Below are 24,106 nucleotides of genomic sequence, written 5' to 3' on the forward strand. Positions count from 1 at the left end.
CACCTTCCCTCTCCACACCACAAGGATCCCATCGATAAATTGTCAGAACATATAATACCAACATGTGTTCTTCCTTTTAAATGAGCTGTTTCATGGGGATGAATAGTCAAATAAGCAGTAAAGAAGCTTGCATTGCGAGGTGGCGCTGTGCCTGCGTTTCAATGCTCCCACGAGATTTTTGTTTTTTTTTGATCAAACAACATTTAAATTTTGTATCTATCATACATCTTGCTCCTCATTAATTTTGAAGGTATTCTTGTGATTATGGCAGTACAATGAATATGTGTGAGGATGAGAGTATGTTTGTCAAGACATACATGGCGTGCAAGTCAGCGTGTAGGAAAACGAGGCAGGTATGCGGGGCGGAGCCGACGGGTGTCGACTGCTGAAACTGGTGAGTGCTGACAGTCAACAACACTCGGTCCACACGTTTGGTTGTCGGTTGGAGAGCGTCTCCGCTATTTCCCTGGGCCTGCATTCTACAGGTAATTTCAAGTTCTTAATGTTACTGACGTACGGAAGAGGAAATGGGATCATGGGACTAGGTCAAGGCAATCAGTAGTCCAGCTTTTGATTATAGAGAGACCGCGGCAGTGACGCCTGGCAGGCGGATGGGACAGGTAGTGTGCTGTAATTGAGTGATCGTAGACTTGAAGTGGTCATTACCCTGCTTGAAGTACTGCTTGGAGAACGCCTTTTGGAGAGAAGGAGGTGTGAAACCATGTGTCCTGTATTAAGGTTTGTATTAAAAGTACTTATTAAATGAATCTTTGGGTATTCTGGGATCTCGGGATGCACTTGATTGAGGTGATTTACAAGTAAAATAAGTTAACGAAAGTAAATGTGAAAATCATAACGTTAATTTAAGAATGTGAGGAGGCATTTCATTCATTTATTCTGCCAGTGTAATAGCTTCCACTACATAAATACACTCGTGTATTAATTGGCTGTCAATCATCATCCATCTAAGGTGATAAGAGTCTGGATGGAATTTAATTTCCGTGAACACTAAGATCAGTTGTCCGCCTCGGAGGAAAAATAATGTTCAGCTATATTTATTTAGACGCACTGGCAAAACCGAATGTTGCTTAGTTGTGGTTTTAAGAAAATTAGTTTGAAATTTGATAGATACGGTTACATAAAATAGTCTTGTAATTTATTTAGTATTGTATCGTCATCATATGTAAGTTAACCTTGACACATTTATGATATACTAGTGTTATTTTTAACTTCCTTAACGCCATCCTGAAAATTTGCGTCGTGGTTTGCGCGCAGGACTGGTTTTTTCTTTCATTATTTGAAGGAAAGGAGGTGCGTGAGGACCTTGATCGCGCCCCATCCCAGCTCACACCTGTTGTAAATCCTGCTATGACGACTGGTTGTGACAAGAAACCGGCGTGTTGGCAACGATTGTGGGAGAACTTTAGGTTTTGTTTTCTCAGAGTCATTACCCCCGGGCCCGGCTGGTTGGGTGGAAGACTTGACCTGTGGGAGGTTTGCTCTGTCCGCATGGCTGAGCCTAAGTACACACACCATGGCTGGGACTGTCTGGTAAAACAAAGACGTTCACAAAAATGTGTCCAGACGATGTACTATGCTAATTTTCGTTTTTATTGTAGATTGTGCATATAACAATATAGCGGTGCCAACTAATGGTCTAGTCATATATATATATATATATATATATATATATATATATATATATATATATATATATATATATATATATATATATATATATATATATATATATATACTTTTTTTTTCCTATTTTCCAAGTAGTGAGGGTGTATGTCAAAACAATAAATTGTTTGCACCGGACTGTGAAGGGCATCGCTCTGATTACATTGAGCGTGGGAAGATGGAGCACTGAGGAATGCGTAGGGGGACCGCGAGACCGTTCAAGGTCGCGAAGCTATTCGGGATCAAAATGATAAAAGCCTTTATTTCCATAGTCTTTTAGATAATTCGAGACTACCAAGAGGGGCATTATTATAGTTCCAGTAGATGATAAGTGATAGAGGCGTAACATTTGTCAAAACGTGAGGGGCCTTACGGAACCCCGCATTAGGTCCTCAACCCAACACTTGTCATCAGTACTGTATAAGGACGTGACCAGCCAGCTTTCCATTGTTTTACCGGCGACAATGAAGCACCACCACACGTGTAGGATTAGCCGATTAGCTGCATGAATAACGGTTAACGACAGTTACTGAACTATGAATCAACTCGTCGAAAGAAGCGAAACAGCATTGCTAGATTCGACTCAGGCTGAAAAGGAAACATTATGTACAAAGTGTTTGGATTATACCAGGCAATAGGTGATTAAAATAGATAACATGATAGACTGAACTCTTTAAATGGTAATACATCATAGGCGAAGATTTTCCCCATTTTCCTCTGCCCTCCACAACCTCATCGTACCCGGACGTGTGAAGGTCAAGGTAACAACGTGTCATCTTCCTCCGAATAGCACAGGATTGTGAGGTATTTCCGGAGGTTGGTCTCGCTTGAAACATTCTGTAAAAAAATGCTTGGAAGGCGAGCAGTCAGATGCCACGCAAACCAATTCACCAAGGTCAGGAGTTCAAGATGTTTTGACTATTGATGGAAGAGGTAGAGAAAGGCTTGCAAAATATGTACCGTGCCATGCATGGTGATGTTTTGCCATTTTTGTACAGTCGCGGTCTTAAGCTATGCTTCGTTGGCATGAAGAATCGTAACCAGCTCAGGTTCGAAGGAGTGAACAAAGATGCGTCTTTGGGGGAGAAGTGCGAGGTGCTGGGGAATTGGAGGGACCACTCCGCCTGCTACCATCCCAGATAATTTGATTGAGTAACTGGTTTTGAGTCTTTACGAAAATAATCATACCAGTAATTCTTGAAATCAGAGACTTGGAACGATGTTTTATCAGGTGTGAAAGATAAAATGGAGCGGGTATCTTATCAACCAAAAGTGCAAGTGACGTAACTAAGTGGCTACACCGTGATAAGATATGGACCCCACATAACACGATTCATTTTAACATTCAGAATGAAACTGACAATTTCTGTCATGTATCTAGTACATTTAGAACAAATATAGGGTCATCTTTAATCTGTGATCGTCTAAGGAAAAGTGAGGTAGTAGGGTCATGATAGATGCCACGTCACAACTACTCCACACCTTTACTTTCATTCCACGTGTAAATATTCCTGTTCAGAAGCATCATAAATCTGCTGGACTATTTTTGTTAGTGTATCACAACACACACACACACACACACTCTAAAACATTTTGTTTGTCATTAATATATATATATATATATATATATATATATATATATATATATATATATATATATATATATATATATATATATATATATATATATATATATATGGTGTATGGATATATGGATAAACACTGGTATTAAGACCAGACTTTTTGGCCAACTGAAGAACGAACATGAATAACCAGAATGTAAATATAAGAAAAAAGACTAATTGATGTAATAGTTATCAAAATACATTTGGAGTACCTTATTATTTAATGATCAAAAACAATTTTGAGTGTAATAGTGGTATGTATTGTACAAGTATGTATACTTAATAATTTACAGTGACACTTCTGTACTTGTATAGTAATCATATTACTTTTTACATTAGTTGTAGTAATACTGATAATAATAATAATAATAATAATAATAATAATAATAATAATGATAATAATAATAGATTTAAATTTATTAACAGCAAAAACCTTTGTTGAAATCCAGATTACTTTTATTTGAAATGATAACTAAGATAGTTAATCAGGAATTTTTCATCTGCAGTTTTAATCTTTTAGAGAACACATAATATAGACGTACTAATTAAAAAAAAAAAAAAGATTGTCGTAAATAGGCAAATACACAAAGGTAGAAAGCCATAGGAATAAGATCTGTCACGAGTATGAATCTATAGTATGTATACTACATTTGCCTAGTGTGTGTGTGTGTGTGTGTGTGTGTATTTACCTAGTTGTGACATATAGGAGATGAGCTAAGTTCATACTGCCCCATCTCCATAACTGTTTTTATCCAACTATTCCTTAAGTCATGAATATTTCTAGCACACACCACTGTCCTTTCCAGTCCATTCCATGCCTCAATGGTTCTATGCAGGAAGCTAAACTTTTTTATGTCCCTTCTGCAGGTGGTTGCTTTCAGTTTTCTTCCATATCACCTTGTTTCTCTTTTGTTCATTACAAATAGATCTTCCTTAGTTCTTCCAAATAGATCTTCCTAGTTTTTCTATCCCACTCACTAATCTGTAAAGTGCATCATGTCATCGCTGTCTTGTCTCCTTTTCAAGGTGGGGAGTTGCATCCTAGCTAGTCTCTCCTCATATGGCAGATCTCACAATTCTGGTATCATCTTGGTTGCTGCTCTCTGTACGCCTTCCAACTTTCTTATGTGTGTTTTTGTGATGATCAAATTACCAATGCGTATCATTGTAGTGATTATTTTCCTCATCATTTTTCATTTAGGTTAGCAAAGGCAACTCTTGTATTTCTTAGTAGGTTGAGAATTTCACCTGTTGTCTTATTACGTTTTCCTGATGATAATTCCTCTTGAGAATATCACTCCCAGATGTTTTCCTCTATTGTCCTATTGATTGTTTCATTCATCTTATAGTCATAACTACACCTTTTGTTACCTTTTCCAGACTTTATCTTTTTACACTTCCCAGAGTTAAATGCCATTTGTTGCTCCACTCACACACCTTGTCTAGATCTCTTTGTAATTCTTCACAATCTTCAATTTCCTTTACTCATCTCACAAGTTTTGCATCGTCATCGAAAAGACATAAATGGTTCACTTCAGTTTGGCTCCATTTTCCCTTTCTGTTTTTATCTTCTTTAATATCACTTCTACTTTTTTTTTCCTATTTTCATTATGGAGACAGAAACAGCACTCCTCCAAATCCCTACACCACAATTGGTTTTATCTTGATTGCAGAGCTTCTACCTGTGTATCCTTTCAGCTTGGCTGTGTGTGTGTGTGTGTGTGTGTGTGTGTGTGTGTGTGTGTGTGTGTGTGTGTGTGGTACCTTGTCTGGGCCACCTTACTGCCACCCACAGCTGAAGTGTCTTGTTTCCTATTATCAGCAAGATGTCAAAGCAGAAGACTGTGTTTGTGACGGGTGGCACAGGCTACATTGGATCCCACTGCATTGTTGACCTGCTGAATGAAGGATATGAAGTTATCACCATTGACAACCTTACCAACAGCCGTTCTGGGGCACTCAGAAGGGTTGAGGAGATAACTGGCAAGAAAGTCACCTTCTATCAGTGTGATCTTCTTGATGGCGAGACTGTGCACAAAATATTTGCCAAGGTAATGTTAAGCCACAGTATATAAAGATACAATGATTAGAGATTTAATGGACCAAACAATTATCTTTGGGTATTACAAACACCTGAAACACACATACACGCTCATTTCTTCACAATGAACAGAATTTATATTGATTTACATTTTCCTTATTGCAGCACAAGATTGACTATGTTATTCATTTTGCTGCCATGAAGGCTGTTGGGGAGTCCATGCAGTTCCCTTTGATATATTACAAAAATAATGTGATTGGAACCATCAATCTTATTGAGGTAAGTATATTTACTAGATTAGACCTCACTGATTTGTGGGGAGATCATGCTCAGATCACAGCTTAAAGGACACAGACAAACTTTGTTTTTTGCCTTAGTTTCTCCTTTGGTTATGTACTTGAAACATAATGTGGAATTTCTGAGAAGTGGCCATCACTAGGTGGAAGTAGTGAGCCTCACTTTACAATTTCATATATATATATATATATATATATATATATATATATATATATATATATATATATATATATATATATATATATATATATATATATATATATATATATATATATATATATATATATATATATATATATATATATATATATATATATATATATATATATATAACACCACATATACTGTAGGGCACTGCCAAATATGACTACATGGCCAAACCCTTGACATGGCCTGTAGAACCTTCAGTTTAACTTGCTTAGAGAATTGGTGCTTTACAATACTACTGGCTTTAAAATACTTGTGGCTTAGCTTACCAAATTTCCCATTCTGGCATGCGGGCCTTCTTAGCAACTGTATTATTTTCCTTCCAGGCAATGAAGGCCAACAATGTGTACCAGATGGTGTTCTCATCCTCTTGCACTGTGTATGGTGACCCAGAGCACTTACCTATCACAGAGGATCATCCCACAGGGGCAGTTACCAATGTATATGGTCGTACCAAGTACCTCATTGAAGAGATGCTCAAGGATCTCTCCCGTGCTGAAGAGGTTGGTGATGTTGATATTTACTGCTCCTTGTGTTGTAGGATATGTAAGGATACTTCAGAGTACACAAGTGTGATCTTAATTTAATACCTTGCTGAAATGTTTCTATTAATGAAATCTATCAACAGAAATGGAACATCATAGCCCTAAGGTATTTCAACCCCGTAGGGGCCCACCCATCAGGCCGTTTGGGTGAAGACCCTACAAAGAACTTCACAAACTTGATGCCTTACATAGGCCAGGTGGCTATTGGCAAGAAACCTAACTTGACTATATTTGGCAGTGATTACGACACCCCAGATGGCACAGGTGAGTTTAAAGTATGACTGAAGGAATTAGATTTTCTAGTGTTTAAACTTCTTAGCAAAGGGTGTTTTAGTATTGTTTTATTCCCTGAGTTGAATATCCAAATACATGCTTTACTACCTTGCTTTGTCTGTAATGTCTCAAGCTTAATTAACTACATTAAGAGAGGCCTTCAAGGTTCAAAATTAACATAGTAAACATCAGTAAGCCACTGGTGCAGCTGCTACTGGTGCTATTACTGACAATCAGTGTGTAACTAAAAGTGACCCCATGTGTGTGTGTGTGTGTGTGTGGCAGGTGTGCGTGACTACATACATGTGATGGATCTAGCTTCAGGCCATGTGTCTGCCCTCACCAAACTGGACCAGGAGCATCTCAAATTCAAGGTCAGATTGTGTCTGTAGTAGTCATCTTGCATGATATTAAATTAAATTCTCTTTTTCATTCTGTATTGGTTTTAGTCAACTTTGCATATGATGAACAATGCCATTAATGTAGAAAATCTATGTAACAAAATTTGCAAAGTACAGTTGAATCCTGTTTGGTTGAGAAAGCCTTGCTAGATTGATACTTCATAACCAGCTTCTGTGTTGTTTATTGTGTAGGGGGAACTGTAAGCCACTCACCTCAATCTCATGTACTTCAGATTTAGTGCTTATGATGTGTCTGTTTTGAACAACTTTTAACCAGTCATGTCAAAAATGAAAGCAGCAGAAATGAGCAAGGACTTTGGTATGATCTGGACTGGAATCTTGGTGTGAGGAGTGACTTGTGATGTGTACACATAATGGAGGCAAGGCTTCTTGATACACGTTCATTGTCCATTTAATTAAAACTGCTGCTGTGATGGGATTACCCTTCATTATGGTGGTGCCTTTAATGTGTCAGACTATTATGGCAATCCAGGTATAAATGGAGGAATTGTAAGAGTAAATCCTGATCATTCAAATTTTGTATTTACAGTCTCCCATCTTGTCTTTCAGTCAAACAGGATTCATCTTCATAGTGCTGGTTTAATACCATAGGAGCTGACTGTATCTTTGGCTACTCTTTTATTGAATTTGCAATGTATTTTACAGTAGTATTTTATCTTTTCTCTTGCTTAAATTTCCTCTCTGAAATGTTTATTACAGAAAGCATGACCACTTGAAGACTTCACAGTAATTATAAGTGGTGTTATGATCTTGCTTATGTATGTATAGTTGCCAATTCCATTCATTGGAATGGTATAGTAGTTGATAAAGTAGATAGTACTTGTCTTTACTAGTCTGCATTAATTAATAACTCTTATTCTTCCTTTGTTGTAAAATACATTTACTTTCTCATTGGTCATTTTTATCCTGTCAAATTCTGTATTAACTATGATGTATTCATTATTGCAAGATACCAAGGAATAATTTTGAAATGGAGAAAATGCAACCACAGTTTGCCAACTTTTTAAAATCTTATAATTTCTAAAGCATACAAAATTTATCCATGGAAGTGCCAAGGTGTGGGCAAAGCACAATGATTGCCCTCCACACCACATTTGCTGTCAGCCAGACAGGTGGTACACTGTGGCATTGTGGCAAAATCCACATAAAGTCAGAGTGATCAAGCTCAGAAACCGACATTCAGAAGTAAATCATTTTCCCTTAGTTAAGTATAAAGTATTTCTGTGTGGTTCATGTAATTCAAAGGAGAGAGAGCTTGAGAAAACCAATAGCAACCAAAAAAACCTGGCAGATATGGCAAAAGGTATCTTGTGATTCTGAATGCCTGTGTGACTGCTAATACAATATAACCTGATGATAGTTGTGCAGATATGAAAGGTGTATATAATGGTATTCTGGTATAGGAAATACAAAACTAAGTATTTATGAAAGAATATTTTATCATCTTGTATCCAGTTACAGAGGTGCATTGTCCATTGTAGATAGGGGATGATATGGCTTTTTGTAAAATGGCATGGAGACATCTGTAGAGGTCATATGTAGTATAGAATTTACAATGACTAACAAGTTCTGGCTGGTAATGAATTAAGGCTATGCTCCTTATTGTAAGTCATCCTACCCTCATCACTAAAGTCCAGCATTCCCTGTACATTATTGCCTCTATTTTGGCTGTTAGTCATTCATTATACATTTATTGCCTCTACTTGTAGCTGTTGTCTGTCTTTCCATATTATGCACTGATCTTGGAATGATGACAGATATTTAACATTTTTAAGATAGTTACACCAGTTCACAGTATCAATGTAAGAAAGTCATGTTTTCTCTTTTATTTTTAACGCCATTTTTGACATTCAGAAATGTGGAGATGCTCATGTAAAGAGATTGTAATCATACAAACTCAGCTCAGACAGTGAGTAAGAAGTAGTACTTTTGGTAGCTCTTCACTGTGTGTTTAATATGCTGTGGAATCCCAATCTCAAATGGAAAGGAAGTGAAAGCTACTTGCTACTTGTTTTGTTATTTTCTGTTTTCCACTTAGCCTCTGAACCTGGGTCTTGGTCATGGGATATCGGTACTGGAGTTTGTGAAGGAGTTTGAACGTTTGACCAAGGTTCACATCCCTTATGAATTCGCTGGGAGAAGAATAGGAGATGTGGCCACTCTTGTGTGTGATGGGAGCAGGGGCATGAAAGAACTGAAGTGGCAACCCACAAGGAGTTTTCAGGTTATGTGTAAGTACAGGTGTTCACAACTTTTCTCAATTCATCCTTTTATTTCAGGCTTTCACCTCTACTGGGACTGTTTAGCTCTTATATAGAAACTTATGCCCAGACATTTTTCACAGACATACAACCTGGGTACAGGGCAGGGAGTTTCAGTGTTGCAACTTGTCAAGGCTTTTGAAGCTGTGACTGATACTAAAGTGCCTTACGAGCTGAAACCTCGACGTGAAGGAGATATTGTGTCCATGTTTGCCAACACTACTCTTGCCAAGAACGAGTTGGGCTGGACAGCCAAGTATTCTCTAGAAAACATGTGTAAGTCTCTCTGATTCTTCAGATGCTGTTCGCTTTGCTTTTAGCATGTTTTAGATTTTATGTAGTCACCTGTTCTGCTTGCTAACACAGACCAAATACTAACCCCCTGTTTATCAGTACCTTAACATTTCTCTTAAGGAACAGCCTGTATCAATAAAGTAAAGTAAACTCCCTACTGACTGGCATGTGTGTAATTCTGAACTTGTTGGTTGGTTGAATATTTGCGATCACAAAATTTTGCAATGACAGTTATTGATGTATGATTTCCTTACAGCAGTTGTTAACTTCATTGATAAATGTCCATGATACCTAAATATGGTATTTATGATGCACAAGGTTTTGTCAGAGGAGGATACACCCGTACATACGGAATACTCAAGGTTTATGCTTCATTGTTGTTCATTAAATTCATATTACTCCTGAGTAGTAAAGCTCACTGCACTGAAATGTACTGAAATATGCTCATTCACCTAGTTGCTCATGCACATGAATGACAAGTGTTTTATTGATAAAGCAGTCACGATCAACCAGATAATATATCTGCAGATCCTTCAGTTTTGGCTGTGTTAGACTAAGCTGGATAGGTGCCCTGCCAAGAAGTAAAACAAACAACCTTTCCTACAAATGAAAGGACTAAGAAAATTATACAAGCAGCATTAAGGGGTTATTTCAATACAAAACTGCTTTGTATCTTGGGTGGAGCTACTGCCAGTTTCACTGTGCTGCTGCTTGTTAATTATACAAAGCATCCGTTGTTAAGTGGAGTTACTGCCAGTTTCACTGTGCTGCTGCTTGTTAATTATACAAAGCACCCATGTCAATACTGCAGTGCATACCATTTATGAAGATGTGCTTGATACACAAAACTAATAAGTGCTTATTACATAGAGTTCTGTATAAATTTGGGCTAGTACAAATTGTGCTGTCTTACAGATGCAAGCTGAATCAGAAACCTTGAGTTTGCATAATTTTGAAGATTGCTGAAGATTTAAATACTCAAGTCTGTGTGTTTTGTCCTTTTGATACTGTAGTTGCTTGTTCAGGTTCTTGAATGGTTCTGCATTTAACCCATTTATATTCTTTGATGAGATATCTTACACATTTTGCATGTTCTGGGATGACATGGTGATCACTTACACAAGAGATTACACCAGTTTGTGTGCATACCACAAAGCAATTTGGTCATACTCAGCAATTTTCCTATTCGTGCTGGTTGAGTGAAGTGCTTTGCCCAGATACTGGCCATTTGGGAAATTACTGTTAAGTAGCGTGCTGGTTGTATGCAATCTTAGAATTATTTCTTTTTTTGGGTCATAATATATCTTTCATATATTATTAGTGCAAGATGTACAAATGTTCATATACTTTGGCAGAAAAATATTGTACATGATCTTGTCCAATCAACCAAGACATTAAAAATAAATTTAGACTATGCCATTGTGCAAAATGTACATCTGCTTTCTGTAAATTTTGTCATCATTGTATATGCCAGCATATAAGTCACTCCAGTGCATAAGTTGATCTCTAAAAATCTAAGGTGTTAGTCAGATGCAGGCCTATTTTTGCCACATATGGCAGCACTGCTTCATCATCCCTATTGTATGGGAAATAAACTATGGTATCTCAGATACAGGATGTAACATAAGTTTCTGTGGATATTGCTACAGGTGAAGGACAGGCTATTCTAAGTGAAAAATGTTCTTTGCACACAAGCATTTTGAGGCCTTGTCTAGCTGTGAGATAATGCGACCGGGCAACAGATACACTGGCCAGGCCAGGCTGGTATTCATGTCGTAGAAACACCTTGCCCACATACTCCACCTTATTGTAGGTGTGTGGCATTTTCAGCATTTTTTTGCAGTACAATCTAAAAGTATTCACGGTCACCATCTTGGCATGAAACTGTAAGTGGCAGGCTAGCAATCAGCTGGTTTGCTAGCCTTGCTCCTTTCCCTTCCCTGCCTGGGCAGGCTTATTATCATGTAGCTTGTTACTTTATTTGTCATTAATTACAGCCATGCAGTCATTGTGTAAATATGTTTATCAGTAAATCACATGTCCATCAATACTACTTGTCTCATTACAGGATACTATAATAATCCAAACTTGTAGAAATGGTGACTAAATAACTCACAATTTCACCATTGGACATCCCACATCAACACGTCCTGCCAAGATACCAGGCTGGCCATTGTCGTCTGGCCACATTAAAATATCATCCCACAGTTAAGCCTTGAAATGCATATGTGTACGTAACATTTTCTACTTTGAATAACCTATACTTTTGCCTTTAGCAATATCCACAGAAACTCGTGTTACACCCTGTATATGCTGGCTTAACAAATATTTACTGCACAAGTTCAACAGCTGGCTGCTTGGTGTTATCAGCACCACTGGCATTCTGTTAAGATATTATAGATGGTATGATTGCAGGGTTATGTTTTCTGATAGTGTAATATAGTATGTGTAAACCTTTGTGATATATTATACAGTAATCCCTATGGTAAATAGATTTACCAAACACCAGTTCCAGTAGGAAATAAATATGGTGAGCTGTAGGAGTTACTTTAAGTGGTACACAGTCAGTCTTAAAACACATCAACTGATGTGAATGGCAGGTTTGCAGGGCAGTACATTTTTATTTTACCATACGAGTCATTGATATCGTTATTACCATATAAATTCAGTTATTGATATCATTAAAGTCTCTACACCATATGAGTTGAGTTGCTGATGTCATTGAAGTCTCTACATTAAATACTTATGAAACATATTTCAATGTAAAAAGTTGTGGTGGCCTACATTAAATACTTATGAAACATATTTCAATGTAAAAAGTTGTGGTGGGGTAGAAGAGTTAGGGGAATTGGTGTATGACGAGTGTTAGGCAGACAGTTTCACTTATTTACACCACTGTGGTAAAGGTTTGAATTTTATGTTTATAGTAAACATTTTGACTCCTAGTGTTAGATAAATATTTTCAGGCTTCAAATGTTGACTTGTACACTGGCATATACAATAAACATGTACAGTGAATAATCTTAACCTTGACACAAATTCTGCTCCTGCTATTTTTTGAGTAGTTTATTAGGTAAGCACAATGGTCTCTTAAAAGACATATTATGATGTTCAGGTCGCCTCACAAAGACTATTATTAGGTTGAAGGAAACTTTAGTTGATTGCTTTCTTAAATGCTGATGCACAGATCCTGAGCATATAATGTGTAAGGTATTCTGAACCTGCATCTACTGTAGCACAGGTTCTAAATGCTGAATAGTGCATGATATACCCCTTACTTTATATCTTCTAAATGTATTTCTGCAGTGATGCAGCTAACAGGCTGGCTAACTCCTGCAGGTGGCACACCTGGTAGACCCCTCTTCCTCATATCAGTCACGTCTGAGGCTCAGGGCCTGTATTTTACGTAGTGATTGTGGTCAACCATAGCAAACCGTCATAGTTAACAGTATTTATAACTGGCAGTTTTACGGCCATCAGAATTCATCGGTCATATCTTGGTCAGCGTCTGCTGCTAGAATGCATGCTCACAATTTGTTAACTTTGAATTTATGAAATGAAATAGTTTATTGACATTATTTTCTTGGATTTAAATTGTTTTTACTTCATATTCTGACTTGGGGAATTTAGTGTACCTAATCGAAAGAAACCTGATTATACAGAAGATTATGGCTGACAGCCTGAAACACACAGGCCATGCAAAGCAAGGTTTGTTTGTTTAGGAAAACTGATCATACTGCTCCTGGCAATTATTTATAATAATACTTTATTACCCCAAAGAAGAACATTATTTACTTAGTTATTAATAGTTATTGTTATATTTATAATAAAAAACTGCTGGGGATCATGTTATGGTACATAGTCATGTTGTTGACAGAATTTTGATGGCCATAATCGGCACTTAAGACAGGGTGAATCCTGTCATAGCATTTTATGATCAACAGTAGGAGTATATGGGAAAACCATAAGAGTTTATGACAGTCATGTCTGAAATGCACCTTGTTGTTTTGCTATGACCAACTGACTTCGCTATGATGGTTTGTAGAATACAGGCCCAGATTTCTGGTATCCTTACTTTCAGGGTGATTATAGCTCATTTTAATTATTATTGGATGTTTTTGATAGGGTTTTAAAATTAATTTTATGTAGTAATTTTTATGAATAATATTTTTTTCATGAATGAGTTAGTTATGATGCCATGGATATAACTTTTCCTTTTTTTCAGAAAATATTCAGAACTCCCCTTAGCTAAATAATCTGAATACTTTTCTTATTTTAGGCACCAACCATAAACTTCACTTTGCTTGAATATGGATTTTGATAAATGTTTATTGGAGTATGATTGGTATTGCATCACATTATCATGTGCAGGCTATTTTTGTATTGAAAAAAAAAAAAAGCATTGTACACAGTGACATGATTCTTTTAGTAATTGCAAGATGTGGCGGTAAGTTACTGGTATCAATACAGCATATTAATCTGATAAGACAAAAAAAAAAAAAAAAAAAAAAATGGAAGTATGGACAGTCTAAAATTATTTCAAAGTTTTATCATCATTGAAATAGATTCACTACACAGCCACACTACACAGTTAACTTTCTTTACATTCAATAATGTGCTCACAAGTCTCTGCAGTTCAGAAGCTACAAGAATGTAGTAACAGGTGGTCAGTACTTTTGGACCACTTTCTTTTCTGGTATTCCTCCTTGTAAAATGAAATATGATTGTATACCTTTTAACTGTCTCTTGATACTATGTAAGGTGTCAAATATTTTGGGATGGCCCACCACCAATGCATTCCCAGTCTTTTCGCTAGCAATAGTTACTTTGCTTACGTTTGTTTCACCATTCTAGCGTACATTTGTTTCACCATTCTAGCGTTTGAAACTCTAACACTCATGCTACATAATTATCCCTGGCTAGGCATCCCACATCAACTCAGTAGAACACTTTGCTTAAAAGACACTGCTATTTTGTTAGCCAAAGCAAAGAGTGGTCACAAAAGATAACTCCACTTTATCAATATGTCAAACACGGAATCTGTTATTTTATTCTTTCCTACACATGTAAGGACCTATCCTATGTTTTCATGTAGTCCTTTTCTCCTGAGATATTTTTTCAGACCAAGAAGATTTTTTTTTTTCAGACCAAGAAGAGAGTTGCCAGTTTGTGCAATGTGACACTTACATCACCAGGAGTTTGATCCATGTATTATGCTAACTGTATGTGGGGGAGTGAGAAGATGGAGTAAAACTGATGTAGTTCTCTGTCTCCCCACCTCTCTCTCTCTCTCTCTCTCTCTCTCTCTCTCTCTCTCTCTTTGAAAGTGGCTCCATGCACCTAGCTCATCACTCCTTCCATTGCTGGAAACATACAGGGTGATTCACAAGCTTCTCCAGAAACTCTGGGAAATGGAAGGTTATTCTTTTCTAAGCAGAAAACACTCTATGGGTATGTTTGAGAAGCTTGAAAAGTGACAGGAGGCACCATGTTTCTCCTTCTGTCAGGACGAGTGTTGCCAGGTATTTATTTTTGCCTTTCAAAACTTGCACATCATTCTTCTATTGACTGTTTTAATTTTGATTTATATAAATTAGCTTTTAAAAAGCATGACAGATAGTCGAGTACAGTTAAGTTGGGAGTAAATCTGTGACTAGAAAAGCACATCTGGCAATGTGGTGCAGCAGGAGAAATGACATGCAAGTTTTTAAAGGCCAAAAAAGAATATTTGGGAAGAGCAGGAAGGGTCACTCAGCTGATGCTTACTGCAACAAAAGGGGAAACAAGGCACTTGTCACTTTTCACTCCTCTTTCACTATTAAACCAAAGCATTAACCACACACACAATATTTTTTGCTTAGAATAGCATAATCCTCCATTTCCCACAGTTTCTAGAGAAACTTGTGAATTTACCCTGTATCTCCCAAACCCTCTTCTGGATGATTACCAGATATGCCATCACCTGTATTCTCTCTCTCAGCTCTCAAATGAGGGCCATTTCAGCAGCATCTTCAGCTCAGTGAGACATCAAAAAGTCTTGTCTGGAGAGTAGAAAGCCTGATGAACACTTAAAATGGCTGCTAGTTGTCCAGCTTTCAAAGGTTCAGTTTCTTGTAAGGGTCATGTTACATTCTTATAACTTCTGTCATTTCCAGCAATAAAAAAAATCAATGGCATGTACAAGGAGGGTCATACCTTGAAGAATAGAGTTAGAATTCAAATGTAAGCTACTTTTTGTTCCTTTTATATATGAAGGCAAGAACAAGGCTTCCTGCTTTATCTTGGGTCTCAAAGATAATATTCAATAAAAAATCTAAACTGACAATACAAAAATAATAATGATAGTCATACCTCGTGATTGTCCTTTAATTCAAACAAATCGGAATTCGAACATGGTTGGCAAATGAATTTTGTCCTCCAATTTGAACACAAACATCCGTTCAAGTGACGTCATTCAGTCAGTCCCCCTTCTTTCTCCTTTGTCCCCATATCCTTCCTCTATCTTTCCCACCTACCCTTCCTCCTCCCCTATTTCTCTCTCTCTCTCCCCCCAATATGTCACTTCCTCCCTTTGTTCCTTTCCTCCCCCTTCCTTTTTCATCTGGTTTCAAACCTCCCTCCCAGGCACCTCCCCTGTATCTGTCAGAGATGAGGGACAAGGGAGTGTGATACTCCTCCTCTCCTCCTCCCCCCATTCATCCTGTTATTTTGACTTTATTCTCTCATAATTCCATTTTCATTCTCTATCAGTCTTATTCTATCAGGATTGTTCTTACACACACACACACACACACAGAGAGAGAGAGAGAGAGAGAGAGTAGCAGAAACTTTGACTCAAATGTGAGATTAGTGCCAATTTACAATGGTATTTCGCATAAAATTTGTTTTTTTGTATTTTTGTATCTTACTCGTATAGGACAACCCACTTTTTTTGTCTTTTGGATTATTTAAGTGCTGTTTTGTATGCTAAAAGTATATGGTACTTTACATCTTTACTGTATTTTTCTTTAATTTAGGTTATTTTCATGCATTTCTATGTTTATGGCACAACACAAATCCATAAAAAATGAAAAAAAATAATACGGGGATTTTGGAACCTGTAATGTTATTTTATTTTTACATTAATTTGAATGAGAAATTGCTTCCCAATCCAACCAGCCCAAAAGAGTTAAGTTTGAATCACAAAGTACTACTGTATAAGGTTCCTGTTCTTCTACTCTTTATACTAAATTTAGTTTTATGAAAAATTTGGTGAACCTAGGAATTATGCTGTAAGAATGTATGACACTGCCCTTAGAAAAACAAGATAAGTTTCAGATAAGCATTATTAAGCATAATTTTACTAAGTATATGACATTTTTAACTCCGTATGACTTGGTAGTGTTATGAGGCAATTTGATGTGGCAGTAATTGGTATTTGCTATGGAGGAGCCTTGTTTTGGACAAAATTGTACAAGCTGTGCAGTTGATCCACAAAGTCTTTAAGGGCTGGAGTATCTCTCTCTCTCTCTCTCTCTCTCTCTGTTAAGGCTGTGGGCTATGCGAGTGGTGTGAAGGAGTGTGAAAGTTGTGTGCCTTATTTTAGCTATCCCCATTTTTAGAAGAGGCCGTCTTGGTATTTGTATTTAGGCTAATAATTATTGTTAGAACTAAAGTTACACTGTTAGCATTTTAAATTGATGCCCTATGTGAACTTTGTAAAACTTTAAAACCCAGAAAGCCAAATGTCTTAATTTATTCATTACATTTATCTCAGGTGAAGACTTCTGGAGATGGCAGACCATGAATCCTGATGGGTATGTCAATGATGAACCCTTCGTAGCTTCAGTGCTGGAACAACCAATAGCAGGGAAGACTGCAGATGCTGCTGCAAAAGTTGCCAATACCTCCAATGGCATAACTTCTGTCAATGGATTAAATGGTGTTAATGATCACTGAAAATCATCAGTTTTTTGAACTAGTGCATGTGTGAGATTGGCTGTATGATGGCATTTTGTGGTTATGTACAGTATTAGTTTATGTATCTAGTTAATGCAAAATGTAAAAGTAATTGTATATATATCATAATGACTTTCAGGTGAATTCAAGGAAAATTCAAGATAATACCCAAGAAGCAACATTTTTTTCCTCAAATTTTAAAGAAATGGAAGACTTTGTGAAATAATGTAAAAACAAAATGAAAACTTAGCTGGAGCTATGGTCCAAGATAATAAATCTGAACTTGTTCAAAGTTAAAATAGAATTGCAAGCGAGTAGACCCCTATATTTTTATTTTATTTGAGTGCCATCATAGATGCTACCTCAATTGCAGCAATGTTAGCAGCAGTTGTGTATTTGGAGATGACAGTGGGCATGTGGGAGTGGAGCACTTCATAGAGATGATAACCATATTGTGGTTATCTGCTGGGAGTCTGTTCATACAGCTGATGACACATGGCTTATCCTGTTGATGTTCATTCACTTTAAACATTCTTCCTGTGTCTACCTCGTGATATGTCCCTCCAGCAGTCCAGCTCCTCACTTTACATATTTTCAATACATATTTTTCAAATATGTTAACATTCCAGTTTACATTTTATCAAAAGATTACATACATGACTTCAACAGGTGTCAAATTGTATTCAGCACTTCTTGTGGTATTGTTAAAATTAACGACAACTGATACGTACTGATTTGGTATGCAATTCATTGTGTCCCTGCACCTTATTTATTAAACAGGACCATAATGAAGTGCATAAAACTGAATCAACAGTTGTGTATCTTACCTACATTGTAGGATTAATGTAAAATGCATCAAGGGTATTATTACTGCATCATTTCTATACCTATACAAATATTTGTTTAGCACAATTAATTTTGTATAAACACATTATTAATAAATGCCATCCCTAGTTACTGGTTTAAGCATGGGAAATTTGAAGGCTAATATATAATTATATATACACACATACTTCACATTTTATACTATGTTGAAGTGATACGTCACCTATGAAAAAAATTTTGATGTGTTAGATGTAAACGGATGTTTAATTTTAATAAATTTTCATACCAAAAAGCTGCACTTTCCTAATTGACTGACTTCCACCTGAAATTAAGTCATTTTTGTTTATTATAATAATAAATAAACAAATATGCATACAATGAAAAATTGTCTTACCTCATATGCATTAAATGTTCATGCTTATAATAAAATAAACAAATATGCATAGTGAAAAATTTTGTCTTACCTCATATGCATTAAATGTTCATGCATTGGTTGTCCTTCCATTCACAATGAGGCTCCTTGCAAGACCTGGTGTAACAATGGTTATCACTCACTATTTTATTGGTTAAAAGAACTTACTGGTTAAAAGAACTTATTGGTTAAAAGAACTAAGAGGTATTATAGATCTTCATAGCTCTAGTTTTGTTTGCTACACAATCACATGCAATTATGTGAAAAGTGCTAATTTTTAAATAGTTAGTACATCTGATGCTTATTTCTATGAACTCTTAAGGGAATGGCTACAACAAGTCTCCATTTATTTTTGTCCTAGCATGCTCTAATCTACTAAATCTTATGTACCTGTTTCACAGATTTATCCTCTTGCACTCATCTCATCCACCATACCCAAATATGTTTAAAATAATTTTAATCATCTTTGCCATTTTCTCTTGGGCCAAACCACTCTGAGATGCAGTGTCTGATCCTTTTAACTGCCCCACATTTCAGTCATTCAGCTTCACTTAATATAACAAATCTATTACACACATTATTGTTTGCACCATCCATTCTTTGCACACCACAGGCATTTCTCAAGTAACTGATTTTAGTTCCATGAAAACCTCTTCCTGACAAATCATTATGTGACTCCATTACTTAGTCTGTAAAAGAACAAATGAAATTAAATTAAATGAAAATATGAAATACGATCAATATAGTTATAAAAACTCACATCTCTTTCTCATCATTACACTTGTGGCAGTATTCAAGCTCCTGCTCCATTTGCATAATGTTGCTGGCAAAGGGATGAGAAGGGTTGCTGGGTTTGCATGCTGGTAAGGACCATCTGGAACTATGATTCACATTTCAATGACAATTAGTTACATTTTTCTTCACAAAATATGAAAGTAGCTAAAGATTTTTAAATTTGATAAAATGACACAGCTGACATAACTGAGAAAGAGTTTGAGATGCTCATAAGCAGCTATTTCAGTGGTACAAATAAGTGATTCCATGGACTAAAAGTTTTTGGTTACTATATAAATAGTTGTCTTTCCTCTAACTGGCCCAATCAGATATGACCTTGACCTACTGAAAACATGAATGAAATATTCTTAGAATATTAGTAAAACATAATTACATATCACCTTCACACTGAAATCTGCCATTGTGGCAGATGTTCTAAGTGTTACCAATTCTACTGGTGCACAACTCACTTGCATTACATGTAATGTCATTGAGTACTGCTAACTTTCATTTCTTCTTGACAATGTTTAACACTTTTTGTCCTCTGCAAATTCACCTTGCATAAAAGTCTCCTACTTTCCTTGTTCCAACATTCTCTCACTATTCATCAAAAGTTGTCCCTGATCTCTTCCCCTCCAATACTCATTCACTATGTTCATCCATTTTGTTTGTGGCCTTCCCACATCTGAAGTCTTGCAAAAATTGTTGGTTATGCTGTACAAATGACCTTCACATTGTGTATGCAGTGAAGACCAATCTTCTCTCCCTACTTCTTTCCTGCTTTTATTTATCAAATACACTCTTATACATATTAATGAGCCATAGTGATTAACAATTTTGTCATCTACATTCCCATGTAATACTAGAAGTCATCCCACAAGTCACAGCACTGCCAGTCTTCAAGTAGCAGTTCCCATTTCAAGAGAGCTCTTCATGACTAACCTGTGTATATCTGTGTATGTCGCATTGTGGCACGGCTTGGTTAGTGGGCCTCCCTTGCATGGACATTCACACTCCATCTTGCAAGTATTATGGCATTCCCGCAGACCATCTTCCTGTGGGAAACAGTTGAGTTAGACATGTGGAAATCATCAAACAGTGATGCTACCAAATTTTAAGTCTAACAGCAAATACATTCATTAACTACTACTTTCCATATATGGTAAACAAGACAATAATGTAAAAAATTTGCAATTCACACTGGAACTGTGCCACCACTATATTTACTTTAGTTTTGGTAATCTCAGCAAGATGACAATGGGGTGGAAGATGAGTTCATGTGATTGCACACGTTATACTTACCTGTTTTGCACTGCAGCGACAGGTGCCTTGTCCTTGTCCTTGTTTTTGAATCACAAAATAGAGGTTGGAGAAAGGTATCTTGTGGACTTCATATGTGTCACCTTGAAATATTTACAAATGGAACATGAAATTACAATTCAAAACTTCATGAGCATAACAGTATAACATATAAAAGGTGGTGCACCAATTCATATATACATACAGGAACATAACATAAGAAATAAGGGAAGCTGCAAGAAGCCATTAGGCTTACACATGGCAGTCCCTGTATGAAATATACTTGCCTATTTCCACCTATCATCCCCATCCATAAATCCGTCTAAACTACTCTTAAAGCTCCCCAATGTCTTAACACTAACAACTTGATTACTGAGTCCATTCCATTCATCTACAGGTCTATTTGAGAACCAGTTTCTTCCTATCTCTTTCTTAAACCTAAATTTTTCAAGCTTGAATTCATTTTTTCTTATTCTGTCCTGGTTGCTGATCCTAAGAATTTTGCTTACATCCCCCTTGTTATAATAACCCTTAAGCTACTTAAAGACTTCTATCAGGTCACCTCTTAACCTACGTCTCTCTAAAGAATGTAAATTTAACAGCTTCAATCTCGCCTCATAAGGAATATTCCTCATCCTCTGTATCCTTTTAGTCATTCTTCTCTGTACTGATTCTAATAGACCTATATTCTTCCTGTAATGTGGGGGACCAGAACTGCAAAGCATAGTCTAGATGAGGTCTGACCAGCACCAAATATAACTTTAATATTACTTCAGGCCTTCTACTTTTAACACTCCTAAAAATGTTTCTGGCCTGTATGCATTGCTTTCTTAGATGGAGTTCAGAGCTAACTATAACTCATAAATCTTTTTCATACCCTGAACCTACCAGAATTTCGTTGTTTATTGTGTACCTACTGAGTGGGTTTCCTCTACCTATGCTGAGTACTTTGCATTTGTTGATATTAAACTGCATTTGCCAGGATGTCCTGTGTGGAAAGTCACATTTTCATAAATGAAAGATCAAGTCATTCTAAGTCAGAAATATTCTAAGGCTAAATGCTTAAATTTTAACTTTAACTTTATATACTTTAGCTCAAGAATGCATTCCACCTCACAGTGGTAAGAGACAAGATTACCTTTGTGCAAAGTTCTATGTCCCCTCATGCTGAGCCACCAATAGTAAAAGGTGATGTCCTGCTCATAGCTGTGGCAACCTCTCCGCCTCAGGAGTTTACTGCCAATCATGTCACGAGCTGAAAAAGTTGTAATGAAACTTATCAATGACAGTCAGAAGCCCTCACTTTTGGAAGAGACCAACCACCAGATAACTTTGTACTTTACTACAAACACAGGAAAATAATAAAGGGGCATTAAAGAAAATAAGCACAATAGCTAAGGATCTACACACCAATATCTGGCACAAGCTTGGTGACGTGTGCTGCTGTGATGCCATTCTTATTGCCACATTTGAAGTCCATATTTAAAGACCAGTCTGTTGTAAACACAACATAGCCCATCTGGTCCACAAGAAGACACCTGCAGAAAGTTGACATATAAGCTAATGTATCAAGATATATAACCCTTGTACAAAGCCAGGAAGATTAACTACAAGATTGTCAGAAAACTAATAAATAAATAATCTGTACCTATATACCAGGCTGGCAATTCTACATGGGATTGGTCAGACAAAGCACCACACACATACATCCATCACTGAATTTCACACTGTTAGCCCCATTGGCTGTCTGGTGGAAAGAAATGGTCTCATGGACCACCCCCACTATTCCCCAGGAGTTTATATACAGCAGAGCTGATACATACTTCCAATAATAAATTAATGAATAAAATAAATCTTAAGTCTTTAGTACTTGAAAACTATTAGGTACAAATCATCATTATTTTTTTAACATCCTCCTTTTCTCCTATAGTGTTGGAAGGATTATTTGGACCAAAAGATTTCCTCCACCAGATATCCTCCTCTGATCAAGAATTTTTATTTATTTATTTATTTTTGTTATCAAGATTTCCTGTAGTTTTATTGAGTAAAAAATGACAAATTTCTAACAACTGAATACCTATCTTGAGCTTAAAATGGGATTTATATTTTTATTTTAATTATTATTATTTATTTTTATTTTTTTGCCCAGATTTTTCCTTCCTATAATCTAAGAGATGAGAACAACTGTAACAACTCACATATACTGGCTGCAATCAGGGACCTGTTCCAGGAAGAGTCTCCTAATGTAATGGAAAGTGAAGTCTCCAGCCACTACTGCCAGGGGAGTGCCTTGGTGACTACGCAAGGAACGTGCTAGTGTGTACACCATGTTAGATTTATACCTACTGCAGCGTGGGGTGGTCATGGAGAGGTGATCTCCATTCAAAGATGATATGGTCATCTGATACCTGAGGCAAAATTTTTTTCAATAATAAAGCCTTCTTTTCTGTTAAGTTTCCATAAATTTTTGCAACCTTCACTTTAAGTTTTATGGTCTAATTCTTTAATGAGTAATACACTATGCATAAGGCTGCCAGGCAAATTCGGGGTCTAATATTAAAGCTTTATGGTCTCATTTTGAAAGAGCATGTATCATACAGAGGAATTAGATCTCAAGACTCACCATGGTCTGCTCCTGTGATCATAGGTTGAGTTAAACTCAGTGCCTGGGAAGGAAATAAAGACACCATCTGACGTCCCCATGTATTGTGCCGCAATATAGTCTCTTGCTTTCCCGAGATCTTTCCACACTCTCACAGCTTCTTCTGCCAATCTCACGCTTGGTTTCAAGTTTGTCTATGGAAGGAAAGAATGTACTTGAGTCAATATCTGACAGGCACCAACACAAGTTCATAACAAACCACTTGATACTGATTTTAACTGATGGCTCTGATAAATTGCTTACTCTTCCTGAGTAATAAAGTGTATGAACTATTAGCATTCCATCAAAGAGTTTTTATAGTTATTCTTTTTTTAAATTCAGGAATTTCTTAATCTAATACTGTACTGTAATACAGTATATTTGTCCTTACCCTGAGTAGCTTATTGAAAGAATGAGTGCCATTAAATATGGAGTATATCTGGGATATGCTTTCATTATCCTCTCCCCTAAGATATCCCAGCATATCATTGAAACAGTCTGGAGCTAATTTCACAAATCCTTCATCATAGTCAACTTGCTGAAACAAAAAAGAAAAAGAACTTTAAAAA

At 36.6% G+C, this 24,106-nt stretch overlaps 2 protein-coding genes across 15 annotated transcripts in view; one reads left to right on the forward strand and one right to left on the reverse strand.

Annotated features, from left to right (window-relative positions):
* Nucleotides 1–331: 331 nt before the first annotated feature.
* Nucleotides 332–18,703, forward strand: LOC135112620 (UDP-glucose 4-epimerase-like). 9 transcript variants are annotated; one of them, XM_064027167.1, is made up of 8 exons: nucleotides 332–485; nucleotides 5,131–5,359; nucleotides 5,515–5,628; nucleotides 6,180–6,356; nucleotides 6,482–6,662; nucleotides 6,957–7,045; nucleotides 9,132–9,324; nucleotides 17,405–18,703. In XM_064027167.1, exons 2-8 carry the CDS (start codon nucleotides 5,135–5,137, stop codon nucleotides 17,584–17,586), a joined length of 1,161 nt encoding a protein of 386 aa, XP_063883237.1. In that variant the 5' UTR covers nucleotides 332–485; nucleotides 5,131–5,134; the 3' UTR covers nucleotides 17,587–18,703. The 9 variants fall into 9 exon arrangements, with proteins under 9 accessions (XP_063883237.1, XP_063883236.1, XP_063883241.1 ...); XM_064027166.1 differs by lacking the exon at nucleotides 9,132–9,324 and adding an exon at nucleotides 9,438–9,630; XM_064027171.1 differs by lacking the exons at nucleotides 9,132–9,324; nucleotides 17,405–18,703 and adding exons at nucleotides 9,438–9,630; nucleotides 11,717–13,527.
* The window catches only part of LOC135112616 (uncharacterized), a 48,080-nt gene continuing 36,158 nt past the window's right edge, over nucleotides 12,185–24,106 (reverse strand). For 5 of the 6 annotated variants that reach the window (XM_064027147.1, XM_064027146.1, XM_064027145.1 and 2 more), the window contains 10 exons: nucleotides 23,929–24,075; nucleotides 23,520–23,692; nucleotides 23,095–23,304; nucleotides 22,307–22,434; nucleotides 22,035–22,151; nucleotides 20,900–21,000; nucleotides 20,540–20,652; nucleotides 19,584–19,703; nucleotides 18,876–18,940; nucleotides 12,185–17,551 (listed from right to left, as the gene is read on the reverse strand). In XM_064027147.1, the coding sequence (XP_063883217.1) occupies nucleotides 18,886–18,940; nucleotides 19,584–19,703; nucleotides 20,540–20,652; nucleotides 20,900–21,000; nucleotides 22,035–22,151; nucleotides 22,307–22,434; nucleotides 23,095–23,304; nucleotides 23,520–23,692; nucleotides 23,929–24,075 (1,164 nt within the window). In that variant the 3' untranslated portion in view covers nucleotides 12,185–17,551; nucleotides 18,876–18,885. The remainder of the gene's footprint in view (nucleotides 17,552–18,875; nucleotides 18,941–19,583; nucleotides 19,704–20,539; nucleotides 20,653–20,899; nucleotides 21,001–22,034; nucleotides 22,152–22,306; nucleotides 22,435–23,094; nucleotides 23,305–23,519; nucleotides 23,693–23,928; nucleotides 24,076–24,106) is intronic. The other variant, XM_064027148.1, reaches the window with a different exon arrangement.

Source organism: Scylla paramamosain, chromosome 24 (assembly GCF_035594125.1).
Source record: "Scylla paramamosain isolate STU-SP2022 chromosome 24, ASM3559412v1, whole genome shotgun sequence".
In the NCBI taxonomy this organism is placed as follows: domain Eukaryota; kingdom Metazoa; phylum Arthropoda; class Malacostraca; order Decapoda; family Portunidae; genus Scylla; species Scylla paramamosain.

What these genes read in the sequence shown, in the direction of transcription:
- LOC135112620 (XM_064027165.1), top strand. An exon ending in TGCACAAAATATTTGCCAAG is followed by an intron (nt 5,360 to 5,514) that starts GTAATGTTAAGC and finishes TCCTTATTGCAG; the next exon opens with CACAAGATTGACTATGTTAT. An exon ending in GAACCATCAATCTTATTGAG is followed by an intron (nt 5,629 to 6,179) that starts GTAAGTATATTT and finishes TTTTCCTTCCAG; the next exon opens with GCAATGAAGGCCAACAATGT.